We start from the raw sequence: 15,833 nt of genomic DNA on the forward strand, positions 1-15,833 counted from the left end.
TTTCATTTACATTTGTTGTCTGATGATTTTACTGGGAACCCACTGGTTCTGGCAATGTTACAAAAGACTGATTCAGGGGTTTCTGTTCACCTTCATCATTTTATGTTTATACTTCCCATACCAGTTCTCTTCCAAATTGAAACATCTTGGTCTCCATAGGCACTCTACTGCTGTACAAAGTTTTTTCCTGGAGGTCTCGCAAACAATGGTCCTTCCACCGTTACAACTGACTGCCACATGTGGGGTGTGGTGCACCAGCCAATGAAGCAATAGTCCCTGATCTTCCTTTGGTCAGATCCTCCCACACAGGCATCCTCTTTTTCCTCTCCTCCCTTGTCCTTTTCCCAGTACCTGTTTGCCCTCTCCATTTGAAGCCTTGTTCAGACCCCAGGCTGTGTTCCCTTAACAAAGCAGATGAGAGAGGAAACTATGTGGATGTTGATGGGGTGTAGAGGTTTAGGATTACCAATGCCAGTCCACAAGTTGTATAAACAAACTGTTTGTGGCCTATTTCTCACTCAAGGAACTTTTAGGCTTAATAAAAGGAAACCTCAAATTTAGTAATGAATTATATATGACCATATACATGGTATTATGTCTAAATTAGCCATATACTTACTCATAATCTATGTATGTCAGACGTATCAAATCAAGCTCGGAAGACCCCATGTGAAGGTCTGTAGTCGGAGGCTGTAAGCAGAGTAATTTATTATCCCTCCTCCAGGACTCCCACTTCACAGGAGACAAGAACATCATCACAGAAGTATGTCTGGCCCTTTTGAGTTAGGTCTCAAAGCAAAATTTGGGAAAACTGGAAAACAAACTAAATGAACCGGAATAAAATATTTACTATTGTCTCCACACACTGAATGTTATATAGCTCTTCCCAGAACAATCTGGATCAATGAGAACACTTTTTGACAGAGTGGAGACGCAATGTTCTTTGGCAAAAGAATCAATCAAAATTCTAGCTCGGACAAAATAATTTTCCCATTCAAAACCAAATTGCGTGCTGCTGGCTTTAGGGTTAGTGTTCCTCTGCCAGGGTTAAAATTTCTGAACCTTATCTGGCAGTATATACAAGAAGTGCTAGAGCACCATCAATGAGAAATTTTCTTGAGGCAGGGAAATGCTTCCACATTAGCACTTCAGAAAAATAAGGCTGATCAGGAGATCTGATCCCTTTGAGCACGGTTGCGAGGGAACCCATAACCACAGCACCAGTGTTTTTCCACCCCTCTTTGCTGGCTCTCAGCAGCAACCATGAATAACAAGCAGGAAAAACAGAGGCAGGTTTTGAAGAGAAATGAGGGCAGAGGAGGGGGGGAGGGAGGCGGGCCCATCTTATGCAAGACTGGGTATAAAAGGGGGAGCAGAGTATCCCTCCAAAATTGCAAAGAGTGGGGCAAAAGGAGAGCGCGAACCTCATCGCTGAAGAACAGGTTTGAGAGGTCTATGTTTCTTTGTACCTTTATTGTGGCTGTTGCAGAGAGAGATTCATTAGGAAATGTGTGGGCCATGAGCTAGTTTTGCACAGGGGATGCCTGTAGGAACAGCCTTTCTTTCACCTTTGGTTCCTTGTTACCAGAAAGCTTTTTGTCCAAGTTTGGCCCAAAGCAGGTTTTCTTAGTTCTCTTTAGGGGACAAAATCCTTGGACAACAGAGCTGAAGGGCAGGATAGAGACTCTTCTTTCTGAAGTCGAAGCTCTATCTTTAAGTGCACGCTCATTCCTAAAACCATGCCAACCCAATAAGAAAAAAGCCTCACAACAGAATCCACATCTAGTAATTGGAATAATGCTCATGCACTGCTGCTTAAAAATGGCTCAGAAGTAAAATGAAAGACTAACTGTAATTACATACTACTAGGATAAAATATGTTGTGGGTGTGGCACACTATGTTCTCCATAGTCTGAAACCTTCTCCTTTGATAGAAACTGTTAGAAGATAAAAGACAAAGATCTAAGAAGTGCACTAGTGTGTGATGCATCTTAATAGGGGAATATTAATTGAGTGAGCATAAGTGATTGGCAAATGAGGGGAGATCTGTGTCTGAGCTTTGTAGTAGGGCGTGAACATAAGGTGAAATCAAAGGTTCTCCCTCATTACTGAAGCCAGCCAAATTCCCGGTGGTCTGAAGCAGGAGGAGCACTGTGGTGAAACCAGGACATTGAATATTTCCTCATAAAACTTTTTTTCTGGAGAAAGCTGGGTATTATAATTTGATGACTTTATGGATGGGGGGAGGAGGGCAGGGAAGAGTGGGGAGGATAAATTCTGTGCTTCCCAAGGGCACTGACAATTTTTTCACTGACAGAAAACTGTAGAACTGAGTGTGCAAACACCAGAAGAGACCCAAAGGTAACTTGTCTGAAAAACCTGAGAACATTCAACTAAACTGAACTTTGTTTTATGTGACAGAGCCACCAAACCACCATGCTGGAGTTATTGTTCAGGTGCCTCCTACTCCCCCTCTTCTGCAGGGCAACATCCCCTGCAACCAGGGATGCCTGACTTAGGGCTGGTACCTATAGCAAAAGAAGACCACCAGCTGCAGCATAGCTTGGTCATGACCTGCAGGGGAGGTGGAAGTAGGAGATACCTGAACAACACTACCCTAAGGGTGCTACAGCACAGAGGCATAATGATTTCAGGGAAAAAAAAATACAGTGGCTGCATGTTTTGTGATTTCCCCTTCCAGGGTTTATTATCCACAGCAAACATTTAAGTCTGGCAGCTGTACTATATGTTATTAGCATCACTTGTAGCTTATTAGTCAAAGGCAATAATTCTTTTTAGTAAGGATACTTTTCAGAGTTTTACAGAACACAAAGGGCCCTTCACTGAAGCAGCTGTCATTTGTATATCCTCCATACAGAGAGTAACCTTAGTACAGAGAGTGTCCTCAGCCAGGCTGGGTTTGCTTTTTCCCTGTATTCGGGCCTCATCTAGGAGGACACAGCAGACCAGCTATAGCTCACAGACCTGTCTGGCCATTTGTGCACGCTGCAGATGCCTAGTGCCTCATGGGAACCCGCATGGGTGGTGGTGCTGGAAATAAGAGATTTGGCCTGTGCTCATGTCCCACCCACACCTCCCCTGGCCTCTAAGGGACCAGCTGTCTCCCCCAACCTACCTGCAGAAAGGACTCTCTAGGGGAGAGAGGAAAGAAGGGGGATTGAAACCTGAAACGTATCTAGTTCTCTTAACGTTTAGCTGAACAAAATGCATTTTTCACGGAGGAACTACTTCTCCTATTGTCTATATATGTAGATGAGCTACAAGCATTTTATACCTGTCTAGAGATGGTACAAATGCTCAGAGACTGTTCTGCAGCCAGAAGCTTCCTTGAGATGCTCAGGCAGCAAGAGGACAAAACACCTTGAATATTTCAAGCTGTTTGTTTAAGCCTTCAGTGCATGATAGCATCTCATACAAGTCTGGGCTCAGAACCACTTTCAGACCTCATTAGAGCAAAGCTAGTCAATTTATTTAAATGAAAAGCAAGACTGCAGAGACTGAAATTTCCCATCTCTTTGGCATTAGGCACCTGGCACACAGCCCTTGCGCTGGCAGGACTCAGCTGTCTCTGTCTTCACCTTTATCTCCACCACCTCCACTGGCCAGGTGCACTGAAAACATCCATCTCTAGAACCTCTCTCTGTGAATCCAGCATGTAACTGGGCACTGCAGTACAAATCATGCCTGACTGGCCCTCTAAAATCAAAGCACAGATGACAAATCTGCCCTACTCCTGTTAGAGCCATGGGATTTTAATTACTAAGCATAACAGGGGCACTGAACGAGACCCAGTGTAACCATCTAAACATTATCCCTGTTTTGATTCAGTGTTAATTTGCTTAAAGAGGAAGAAGGGGCACACCAAAATTGGAAGATGGTTTCAAAAGCAGCAGAAAGATCTTTAAATCCCACCCTTTTTGCCAAATAGGACCTGGGAGGCTGAGACTGAGAGGGATGAAATCTCTATGATCCAGCTCTGGCAACCTTATCCATCTGGCTTTCATCTTCTCCTTTCCAACACATTTTGTTTTGAAGAGGAAAAAGAACAAAGCTTTGACATTCTGGACAGATCAAGAGGGAAAGAAAGGGTAAAAATGGAGAGCTTAGTCACTTCAATCTGTAATAACATACATGCCTCACACACTGATGGGTACGAAAGCTGCAAGGTAGAGATTAAAGGTGCTTTATCCAAGAAGACAAAAATCTGGTCCAACTGTACAACAAATATACGTACAAAGAAATCTGCATTCCTTTCAGTCTGGCATAAAATGAGCTATTTTCAGCTCCTGTAATCAGTTATTCTGCATAGTAAAACGCCTGTGTCTGTCTTAGTAAATGTGTAACTGCAGGCTACACAGGTGTGCTGGGTCTGGTTAAAGGTTGTGTATCCATCCCTGGAACTTTCTACACAGCTGGTGTTAAGCTGGGCTCAGGTTTCATTGGGCCCTGTCTGGCCTGAGCTCACTTTTTTCAGCCCCCCAGCCTGTGATGTAAAGTAGCTTTGCGCAATGCTGCTGCAGACATGTAGAAAGGGCCCTCCGGTAGAAAGGGTATAAATCCACCTGCAGTCACACCACCCCAGGGGGAAGAGGTACCGTGGGGAGCTCGCCTGAGGGGTGACAGTATCAGAGGGGCAGCAGAAGGGCGACACACACGAGGACAGAGGCAAGTAAGCACTTGGATTTTTTTGGAATGCTAGTTTTCAACTCAGGTGTTCATGCTTTTCTGAAGGGCTTGGGGCTGTCTTCTTCAGGGAAATAAACCAGACAGACTTTCCACAGATGGGCCTTAGCGTAAGTGCTGGCAGTGAGAACTGCTCCTCTTGCTTCTTCTCATGTGAAAAGAGCTGAACTGGGGGCTCTGGTAGCCGTAGGGAAGTAACTGCTGGGCACCAGTGGCGTGTAATGGCACAGCTTGCCTGGGTGGCACAGAGTGACTCTCCGTGCTGCTGCAGGAAGGATTAGGAAATGCCTCAAAAGAATTTTATATGGAGAGAACAGTGTGGGCAGTGCTTCTAATCTGTGGCTTTTTGGTTCATTTTGGTTCATTTTCCCGAGCTGTCCCAATATCAAAAATGCATCACATAGTCTAGAAATTCACTAGCACAGTGGATGGGCTGTCTGTGAAGATGAAGTTGGGAAGGCATCTCCAAAGATAATTTTTTAACTGGTCACCTGCTGCCAGCAGGGCTGGGGAGGCAAAGAGAAGACAGGGAGCAGAGGGAACAGCAGCAGAACTGTGCTGCCTGTAAAATAATTTAGAGGATGAGGTGGGACACAATGGGGTAGAGCAATCCTTGGATGAAGGCACAGGGCCAGAGGTCTACAGCAGGTCCTCCCCTTCATGCCTCTGGGGAGCAAACAGTTTCAGGCCTTATGTGCAGGCACTCTCTAGGAAGACGCTTAGACATCACAGCAGCAGAAACTCCATTTGCAAACCAAGCTGTTAGAAGAGTCTAAAGCCTGAGAATGTAGATGTGCACATGAGCAGGCATACGTACTTTGCAAGGTATGTCTAGTTGTCAAGCATCTGCACATCTCAGTTTTTGGAGGAGCAAGAGAGTAGTGATACTGCAAACTGGAGTATTATTAGGCATAAAACACTTGGGGACCCCGCAAGGGAATTAATATGTTTATACACTGTAAATCAGGCTGGGAAAGTGCCGGGTCTTGAATGGCTGGATTTAAACCCAAACACTTCCACCCTGTGTAAATTAAAGTGCTGGTGAGACAGATATTGCTCTGTGTCCTCTCAGAAGACTACTGGAATTACAATATCTGACAGACTGGTGTGACTTGAAATGTCTTGGAGAACGCAAGCAGAGAGCAGAGCTTTGGTGCTGACAAGGCTTATAGCATTTTGTCCATTCAATGAGCTCTGCAGAACTTGGAAAGGGCTGAAGAAGGTGAACAGAGCTGCAATTATCAAGAGATTAATAGTAGAATAAAAATACAGCTCTGAATAACAGAATTTTGGCCAATGATAAGTGTTATAGATGCATAATTTTCAACATATTTGGATTTCAAATACAGAAATTAAAAGTCATATAGTGGAAATCCAAGAATGTTAGTGCAGAACTATTAGTTATCAAAAAATTAGATATAGGAAAAGCGAGAATTCTAAAAATGTAAAATTTGTCAGTGGGTATACCTGTCTGTGTCTGTTTATGTGTACCTATGACTTTCTCATTCCCAATATGCACTAGATCCTTTATGCCAAAACACCAGTGACATCCACATACAGTGAAAATCTCTGCTTCTCGTCAGGAAAAACAAGAGCAGCAGGTGCTCTTTTACTGCAGGAGAAGACTGTGTGTACAGCAGAGTTAAACTCAGCCTACTCCTTCTAACTGTACTCAGATATAGAAGGTGTTATGAAAATGGTTTCAATGTTAGCACATTTGTATAAGGGAGCCTGGAGTGTGTTTGCCTAGAAGCTGGGCTATGAAAATGTAACATGCTCTACTAGTGCCGAGTATTTTGCTGACTAGACATACAAAGGAGGATTGTTCCATGTTTGGACCTTAAGAGAACTGGTTTCCAAACCCACTTCCTGCATAACAGCAGACAAATGGCTTAGCCCGTCCATGTGTCAGCAAGACTCAGTGTGGCAGTTTGCAGAGATAGCTCTGACCAGGTCCCAGGAACAAATGTTGTTGCATTATTATAATGTTTTGCAGAACTAGCATGCTCTAGTTTGCAGGCCTAACCAGCCTGTGCAACCATATTGCTTGCCATGCTAAATCCTTGGGGTACTGCAGTGGGTAATGGAGTCACATTTGTGCTTAGCATTTCCCCACCTGCTGCCATTGAAACTGGTGTCCGTCTCATCCTGGGCTTTTTTGGGAACAGAGTCAGACCAGCCACCACTAAATACTGAAATTCCCGCCTTTGTAACTCCAATGCAGCACTAACACCTCATCCTGTGATTAAGAGAAACTGTACTTAAAACAGGCTAACCAATCTTCTTTTCTCCCCAGTTTTTCTTTCAGCAGACACCGTGGAGGCAATTTTCCAACATGAATCTGGTAGCAGATCTTCTCTGTTTGTTGGCTTGCCTTACCCTGGTGACTTGTGACAGGGTCTACGTCCACCCTTTCAATTTGTTTTCTTTCAACGAGAGTGACTGTGACAAGCCAGAAAAATTGGTTCAGGAGGGAAAGATGAAAACTATTGTCCCCGTCTCCATTGAGTCTCAAACCACACCTGCCTACGAAGATGACTCAAATGACAAGGACACATTGGAACCCCTGAGCCTAAATGGCTGGGGGAAGGAGGAACCGGGCTACATGAAGGACTTGGTGTACATCCTGGGAGTGCGGTTTTATAGCATGCTGCGGAAAGCACAGCAGGGCCAAAATGTGCTTCTGTCCCCAACCAGTCTTTACAGTTCCTTGGTGTCTTTTTACCTGGGCGCCTCAAACCAAACAGCACTTGATTTGCAGGGTTTGCTGGGACTTGTTCCCCCCTCCGGAAACCCTGACTGCACTTCCAGGGCAGTCGGAAGCAATTTCCTTTCCAGCCTGAGGACAATCGAAAGCCTCGTGAAGAGTAGGGATGAGGAGCTGCTCTTTTCCAAGGCACTCTGCCTGTTCTCTGCCCCTGGAATACCTCTATTTGAACTGTTCATGCAGGACTTGCTCCACTCTGCTGATGCTTTCTACGCCCGAGCTGTTGACTTTACAAATCCAAGTGAGGCAGCAAAACAAATAAATGCCTTTGTGGAGGCCAAAAGCGAGGGCCAAAGCAAGTGCTTACTGACAGACATCGATCCATCTGCAGACCTGCTGTTTGCAGTGGACGTCCGCTTGGCAGGTATGAGGCAGCACTGCTTATTTTGGGAGCAGGCTGGGTGAAGGACAGGCAGTGTGGCCCTGCTGCCAGGAAGGAAGCAAGACCACTCCTGGCCAGTGGTGAAAGGGAAGGGCTCAGATGAAACGCTGGACCACTGCTCCCCACCACTGTGCTGGGGGTCCTGCCTGCACTCTGCCACAAGCCAGCAAGGGCAATGGGAAGGAGGTGGAGGGAGATGGCATTGCAGAAATTTTCCTTGTCCAGGAAGCTAAGGATTAGGAAAGGTGTGGGAAGGTGCATGAGAGACAATTGCACAGCATTTCTGACTGCAAAGGAACTAAAAGTTATGAGAGAACTCTGTCAAAAATGATCAGGAAGTAGCTTTAAAGGAAGCCAAAGAAATACTTTTCCTGAGAACCTGTATTTCCACAGGGGAGCTGGGGGTAGAAGGCCAGAGGTAGATACAAGAAAGGCTAAAAAATATAATGGACATGACTTGTCTAATGGCTATTAAACATAGAGGTCTGGAGGCAACATCTGGCTCAGGAAGCAACCAAACAAGCTATCAGTTATGGAAGTGGGGGAGAATATACAAATCTAGAAAAAATAAGGCAATACCTTTGTCACCTAGGGTCATTCCATGCTGCTGTCCCAGAAATTTCCCTGCACTACAACTCAGCCTTCTCTTCTGAGTGTAGATGCTTTCCAACATCCTTGTGACTCAATGCAGTACCAGAGACCACACACTTTAGACAGCTTACCTACCCTGTGACAGTATTTCAAATAAACTTGCAGTGAGCCCTAAGTTTCTGAGTGGGCCTCTACTCTTAAAGGTGGAGTTGTGGTGCCCATGAAATCCTTTCATGTCTCCATCTTCCTATCTGTAAACTGGATATCAGGTTTTCTTTGTCTTTCATGGGTGCTGTAATTACTTGATCCCAGCTCCTCAGGGAGCTGTGAACATCGGCTTTGTCTTCAATGTAAGGTCGCGCATAGAGATGATACTGCAAAAATAATTCTTGTGTTACAGACTGGAACATGGTCATAAGATCAGTTTTCCTTTAGCAGAAAAATTTTTTGTCTTCTGTATTGGAAACTTGCAATTTTTATTAGCTTAGGAACAACATGCTTGAGGGTCTGAGTCACTGGCTCAGCTCTACTACCTTCTCTCTCTGAGAAGGGTGCACTTGAGATGTACAGTCTTCACACATGGGACAGAGAAAACTGGCTCAAGAACAAATTAATTAGTTAAGCAACTCTCTTCTAATAAACACAGGAGATGACTTCAGCATTTTCTTTGTCTTTTGGTTGTGAAGGGCCTTAAAAGCAATTACAGGTGAACATCTCTACTTCTTTATTCTTTGTTTTGCTTACACCTTCCCCATCTCTACCTGCTGCTTCTTTTGGTGAAGTTAGAGTAGGTAAAGGTGTCTAAATGTTCTTTTGATGCAAGCTCATTTAAGAGGCAAGTGTTCCTGTGCAAAACTACTTACTACCTATTAAATGTGTTAGGGTCCAGCATTTATCTGGATTTACTGGAGAATAGATTAATTAACAGTATAGCTGGACCAGCTCCTATTTTAATTAATATACCAGTATTAATTACATTAATGTAAGGAGTTCCTTTCTTTATTACAAAATATACATCTGTTTTCCTAATTCCCTAATTCCACCAAACAATTTTGAGATCTCTGATCTTTACCCCCTCGCTGACACCAGTTGTTTCTTCAATGCTAACAGGATTATCTGCCTAACTGGGCAGCAGCACAGATCTATGGCAGTGAGCAGATATCATGCTGAAATGCAAAGCTGCATAGAAATAGTGGGAGGCGAAAGCAAGGCTTTCCATACTAGTGAACCAGGAAAGAAACTTCTGTTAAGGTTTAGTAAGTGTTCAACCTCTTTGGCTCAACCAACAATTTGGTGTTATGCTTACAACCTTCCCCACTGGTTTGTAAGATTGTGAAGGGTGAGACCTCAGGCAGAATTTGTGCTGTCTTCCCTCTCCCAAGTCCACCAGGCTGCCTGAGGGTGCTCCTGCAGTAAGGGCTGGCCCTGATGGATGTGCTTCCAAACGTGCCATCATCACCGCTTGAGGGATGGAGAGGAAATCAAGCAGACCCTCTGCACAGCCCTCTGAGCCCTCTGGGGGCCATGTAGCAGCCCGCGAGGAAGCAGACAGCCAAGCAAGCAGAAACACTGTGCCCAAGAAAGGCCACAAAGCCAGTAGAAATACAGCAGCTTTGGTCACAGCTGTCCCTGTGCTGTGATGCACCAGAAGACATGTTAAAGGGAGGATACATAAGTTTACAGTATTTAAATGTGATTTTATACTCACAGTCCTTCTCTAAGGCACAGCGTGTTGTTTTTAAACAAACATATATGCCAGCTAAGGGGCAGAGGGGAGGAGGGAAGAAAAAGAAGAATCAATTTCTTCTTTCTCAATCTGTTTTTCAGTGAAGGTTAAGCAAGCCTTCCAGCTGAAAGAGCCTCAGGAGTTCTGGATGGATTCAAACACAAATGTCTTGGTCCCTATGTTGTCCATCATGGGGACATTCCAGCACAAAACTGATGCCAGTGGGACTTTCTCTGTGGTGGAAGTCCCCATCAGCAAGACGGCCCTGCTGGTGCTGCTGCAGCCCATTAATGGCAGTGACCTGGAGCACGTGGAGTCTGAGCTGACATGGCAGTCCTCGGCCTGGCTTCAGCGGCTGTCCCCAAGGTAGGGATGAACGGGTTTGGGGTCCACGGCACAGGCCTGCCTGCTTGCTGACAGGGGTTGGATCCAGCCAGGGAGAGTTTACTACCGAACACAAAGAGAAACCCCTGCAAACCCTAAGGCCGCACTTCAAGGAAGCTCAACTTTGGTGGGGCCTTTTACTTGGGGGTGTTTCCAGGAAACAAGCAAGTACCTTTGCAGAGCTGACCCATGAAGTGGTATGATCTGGGGTTTAATAGAGTACCCAGGGTGAAGTCAGGGTGAGTTCACACTTGGAAATAGTAACAAGGCACCCATTGGTGTCTGTCCCCACATACAAAGCACTTCTTGCAGCTGTTTTCACAGCTTCCACCCATTCCCCAGGACTGCCCAAACACCCTGCTTTCACAGTGGAGAACAAGCACTCAATTGCCTCTCTCTTTCCCACTCTTTTTTGCAGAGAAATTAAATTAACGCTGCCAGCGTTAAGAATAGAAGACAGCTCTGATCTACAGGAACTTCTTGCAGATATGGAACTGCCAGCACTGCTGGGGAAGGGGGCAGATTTCAGTAAAATAAGCAACACCAATCTAACAATTGGAAAGGTACAGTACCTATCACTGGCACTAAAAAAAAGCATGCTTCCTGCACAGTTTTAGCCTCATAAACTGAATAAATTTACCTAGAACAAAGCAGTCAGACCCATGTGGGGGACATATTTAGTAGGGGACTTGCAGTATGACTGAAAGATGCAGATATTCCTTAGGTTAATTTATCAGCAGCAATAGGTTTGCCCTAAACTACTTAGGGCAAACTACAGCATACGGCATATTCAAGATCTGAGTGCGCTAGGCCCTGTACATACAAATTAGACTGCATTCAGTACTACCTCCAGTTCAAACAGCTGGAGCACATAGTAGAGGATACAGCTACTGGGCTATTGAGGATAATCCTCCATCAGTTAGGGACTACTCCCAGAAATCACAAACACAGAGATGCATGCAGCCCACAGCCTCACCTGAAGAAGGCTCCAAAGTTCAAGCCTCCAAGGGAAGAAGGGAGAGCTTAATTCATAAAAAGAAGGCATATTACATTCCAGAAGTATAATTTGAGTGCCTTTAATTTTATTTTTAGAAGGTGCCCCACCCTTGGAAGTTCTGTCAGGGGCTTCAAGATGTCCTGGTTTTGGCTGGTAGTAAATTTTCTTCTGGTTAGTGCTATGTTTTGGATTTAGTATGAGGAAAGTGTTGATAATACACTGGTGTTTTAGTTGTTGCTAAGTCAGGAGAGGAATGAGTGAGCAGCTGTGTGGTACTTAGGTGGCAGCTGGGGTTAAACCAGGACACAAGGGTAACAGGATTACTTACCACCCAAGTGTACAAGCAGTTGTACAGCTTTTTCTCATGTTACAGAACAAGTACTCCAGCATCTTTTTTAAGCATCCATGGAGTGTAATGTGCTGCTTACAGTTGATCTAAGTTATCAATTGCTTCATGTGCTTTATGAATTCACTCAGACTCCTACTTGTCTCTTCACTATCATGCTCTGGTGACTCTAGAGTTACTTGTATGTTTTGCCTTACAGGTAATAAATAAAGCCCTTTTCAAACTGACCAGTGATGAAACAGATCAGGCAGAAGATCCTGCAGCACAGAAGGAAGACGGGGTGTACCTGGATGTAACGCTGAACAAGCCGTTCCTTTTTGCTGTTTTGGAAAAGAAGTCAAGGGCAATGCTTTTCCTTGGCAGAGTAACAAACCCTCTGCATGAGGTTTAAATGCAAACACAGGGGATAAGAAAGGAAGGGAATGATACCATTTCCCATCACCGTTTTCTTATTCATCAGCTATTTTTGTGATGTTGTTGAGTGCTCTACTTAGAGATGAAGCAGTTAGTGTTTGAAATACAGCTTTTTGAAAGCTAACACATTGCTGCATTTCATCCTCGTTCATCAGTTTCATGTGAGGTGACACACTCTTCCTCCAGCTTCTCTTTTTATTCTCACTTTGTCTCCCTTTTGCTCCCAGCTCCCTTTTTTGATGCAGTGGGGCAGGGCAGCGTTTCGATGCAAGGCGTCAACTTTAAAAAAACAGTTTTATAAGCACAAACAGCATTTACTATAGAAAGGTATAGAAAAGGACCTCTTCATTCTTTAAGAAGCTGTTTAAATTTTTTGTTTGGTCAGTTTTGCAAGAGAGACCGCCTCTTACATTACAGTGAAAATTTTGCAATTATCCACAGAAATTTCTAGCTTCATCAGCAACATTTTCCTTTAAAAAGCTGTCAACAGCACAGGCAGGCTTTGCTTGTCCCACTGAGACAAGATTTTTTGCCTTGAAAGCAAAACCACGCTTAGAGGAAGTTTCTTCTTTCTGCAGCCCAGATGGATACATTAATTTCCTAACTCTATGGAAATGCTAAAAATAGGGCTTGGTAGCATTAATTAACTGTGATGGATAAATTCCAGAGCGGGACAGAATTATCTCTGATTTTTTTAAGGGAAAAAAAAAAAAGGCCTACTATTCCAATACAGTTGCATTCCTTAGATTACATCCTAACCTGCAAGGCATTTATTAGCACTTCGTAGTAAAAAAAGACACTACTGGATAGATCCCAGTTCTGTAAACTTTAACAAATCCAAACCATATGTTCTTTAAAAATAGCACTAATGGCAGTAATATATATTAGTATAAATGGTGGGTGTGGTGCTGCTACTTGTAAATAAAATTATTACAGTGGTCAAGTCCAACTCTTAACAGAGTTTGAAATATTAAAGTGGAACCACAAATTTTTAGAGGACTCTTGAATTAGGAACTGAGGAATTGGGAGATAAACCTTGTTACTAAGGAAAGCCTCCCAGTGAAACAAGGATTTCCACCTCTCATCTTTAGATTTGTCTTTAGCGCTGATGGCGTTTAGAAAATAACTTCTTGGGCATACGATGTTAGATGTGTCCTATAGAGCACAGCAGTTCATTATCATCCACGGTGCTCCAAATGTCTATCTAATCTAAATGCACTAATGCCAGCAGCTTGCTATTGGTGATGTATATATGACAGATCCTTCTAGTTTAATGGAAAATGCTATGACATTATAAATAAAATAACACAAATCCCAAGAATACTAGGATTTCAAGTGCTATGATATAGCATCCATGTATTTAACCAATCATACTGTATGTATTTCAGATGCTCTAACATCTAAATATTGTACTTGTATTATGTACAGAAGCAATTAGCTATAAATATACAGAGATGGATAGATGCAAATAAACTCACTTCTAAGTTTCTTTGCCACAGTTCAGTTGGGATTTTGCCCCTAACTACATCCCTTGTTCTGGCTTCTGAAATCTGCTCCAAGTCAGATTTATGTTTTTAAGACAGTAAGTTGCATATTATCATGCAGTACAGCTAATGCTATAGCTTTAAGCATGAAAGAGACAGCTTCATACTAATTAAGAAGTTCATGCTAACTTAAATGTTATCCCATTTACTCACTGAAGTCAGAAGGTAGCATCAGCTACAAATAAAACTTCAGACCACAAAATGTTCCATTTCTATGATAAAGATGGACAATACCGAAAGGAAGCCCCTGAAAACACTGACGGAAAGTTTGGAGCAAAATGCCATTACTCCCAGGTGTGGGCTGCATGCTCTGGGGACCCCATACCCTGTTCAGTGGTTACAGAGAGAAAAACAAACCAACCAATCCACCATCTAGCAAACCAAACACACTTTTCTGAAAACAAACTTTGTGGTGGAGAGCACCTCTCCACTGACACCCTAGAGAAGAAAAGGAAGGAGAAAAGGGCAGAAACAGGGAACTAAAAATATAGAACAGAACAAGCTCATTATTACTGATAGAAAAAGGAGAGTATTCTACCATATTGAGTGATCCAGCCAAATATACATACTGCTAGTTATCTTTAGGTGAAGAAGTTAAAACAGTCTGGTCTACTGCTGCTATAACAAAGTTGAGAATGCAGTTACCATTTTAGAGGAAAACATGCCGCTGCTTTTCCCCTCCTCAATATTATACAAAAACTCTTCCAGCTAAATTCCTTCCAGGATTAGAAAGGCATATCAAGTTTTCTAAAGGTCCTAGAATGGAAGAAGAAAAAGGCACAAAATCAAAGCTGCATTACTGTCATGAAGTGAAGTGCACTTAAAAAATTACCTAAGGAATAGAAGAAAGAGGATTAGTGGCAGAAGACACCTTCATTAGAACACACTTACATGGTAGATCCTCTCCTCCTCAGTGATCCACAGTATCTGAAAAAGCTAAAATTTGTTTCACCAAAGACAAAGCCAATTCACACCTCTTCTTTCTTTCAACAGAGGTATCATAAATTCTTAACTGATGTCATATTCCAATGAAAGAAAACTAAATGCTATTCAAGTGAACAGAAATAAAAGATGGGGAACTGACATAGAACTTGTGATGGAGACATTTACAGCAGTCATAAGACCATTCAATAATTTTGATTTGCTAGACAATGTTATTTCCTGCCCAGAAACTAAAGCTGGTCTTCAATGAAAAAGAACAGAATTCAGCCTATATCCTCAGCAAGCTGATAATGACATGTGGGAAGCATTGTTCTTGCAGGACGATGTGGGAAATCTCATGCAACTTAAGGGCAAGTAACCTCTTCATCCCCTTTTGGTTTGGTACACAGACTATACACATACATGTGTGTATAGATAGACACATTCTGAAATAATAAGTTGCACGATGCATTTACAATACTACAATCTTAGTCTCAGCCTACAACTTGCATGTCCATTTTATAAGAAAACATTCTTGAAAACAACAGTAGCTAGTGGAAGGAAGATGTCTCTACTTTCAATTCTTAATAAAAGCAAATGAAGAGGAGTGGGGAGACCAAGCTTTCAGGTTCATCATTTAGAAACCTGGAAAAATATAATACAGAAGTTCTTGTTCATAAGCAGTAAGAGTTATGTCCATTCTGTAGAGTGTGCCAAAGGCTGAAGATCTCAATGTCCCTGAAGGAAACAAACAGATCTGGGTATTTGGCAAGTTGGTTCAGTTTGCTGTTTTTCTTCAACAATAAATTTGGATGCTCCCTCAGTTGTTTATGTTGCCATGAAAAGAGAGATGCTAAGCAAATTAGAAGAGCCAAATCCTGCTCTCCATTACTGGGACTGAATCCAAGTACTACCACATAATTTTAAGCACTGATATTTTCTTCACTGCCCTCCTTATGAAATTAATTTTAGAAAAGTCATAATAGCCACCTATCCTAATTGCTTCAAAAGCACCATGATCACACAGTTGTGTCTTCTCAACTAAACTATGGTCAGT

The 15,833-nt window shown here is 43.0% G+C and overlaps 1 protein-coding gene across 5 annotated transcripts; it reads left to right on the forward strand.

Annotated features, from left to right (window-relative positions):
* The first annotated feature begins 1,348 nt into the window (after positions 1-1,348).
* Positions 1,349-13,983, forward strand: AGT (angiotensinogen). Of its 5 annotated transcripts, none has more exons than XM_027631250.1 (5): positions 1,349-1,442; positions 7,001-7,835; positions 10,272-10,536; positions 10,973-11,117; positions 12,097-13,983. In XM_027631250.1, exons 2-5 carry the CDS (start codon positions 7,040-7,042, stop codon positions 12,286-12,288), a joined length of 1,398 nt encoding a protein of 465 aa, XP_027487051.1. In that variant the 5' UTR covers positions 1,349-1,442; positions 7,001-7,039; the 3' UTR covers positions 12,289-13,983. The 5 variants fall into 5 exon arrangements, with proteins under 5 accessions (XP_027487051.1, XP_027487058.1, XP_027487027.1 ...); XM_027631257.1 differs by having other exon boundaries at positions 1,429-1,451; XM_027631226.1 differs by lacking the exon at positions 1,349-1,442 and adding an exon at positions 3,972-4,109.
* Positions 13,984-15,833: the final 1,850 nt, after the last annotated feature.

This window comes from Corapipo altera, unplaced genomic scaffold, assembly GCF_003945725.1.
Source record: "Corapipo altera isolate COAL_440 unplaced genomic scaffold, ASM394572v1 2b, whole genome shotgun sequence".
Taxonomy (NCBI): Eukaryota; Metazoa; Chordata; class Aves; order Passeriformes; family Pipridae; genus Corapipo; species Corapipo altera.

Bases quoted from the DNA above. Each gene is read 5' to 3' on its own strand.
- AGT (XM_027631226.1), top strand. From the start codon at position 3,987: ATGATCCAGCTCTGGCAACCTTATCCATCTGGCTTTCATCTTCTCCTT. The intron at 10,537-10,972 runs GTAGGGATGAAC...TCTTTTTTGCAG, and splicing joins CTTCAGCGGCTGTCCCCAAG to AGAAATTAAATTAACGCTGC. The intron at 11,118-12,096 runs GTACAGTACCTA...TTTGCCTTACAG, and splicing joins CCAATCTAACAATTGGAAAG to GTAATAAATAAAGCCCTTTT.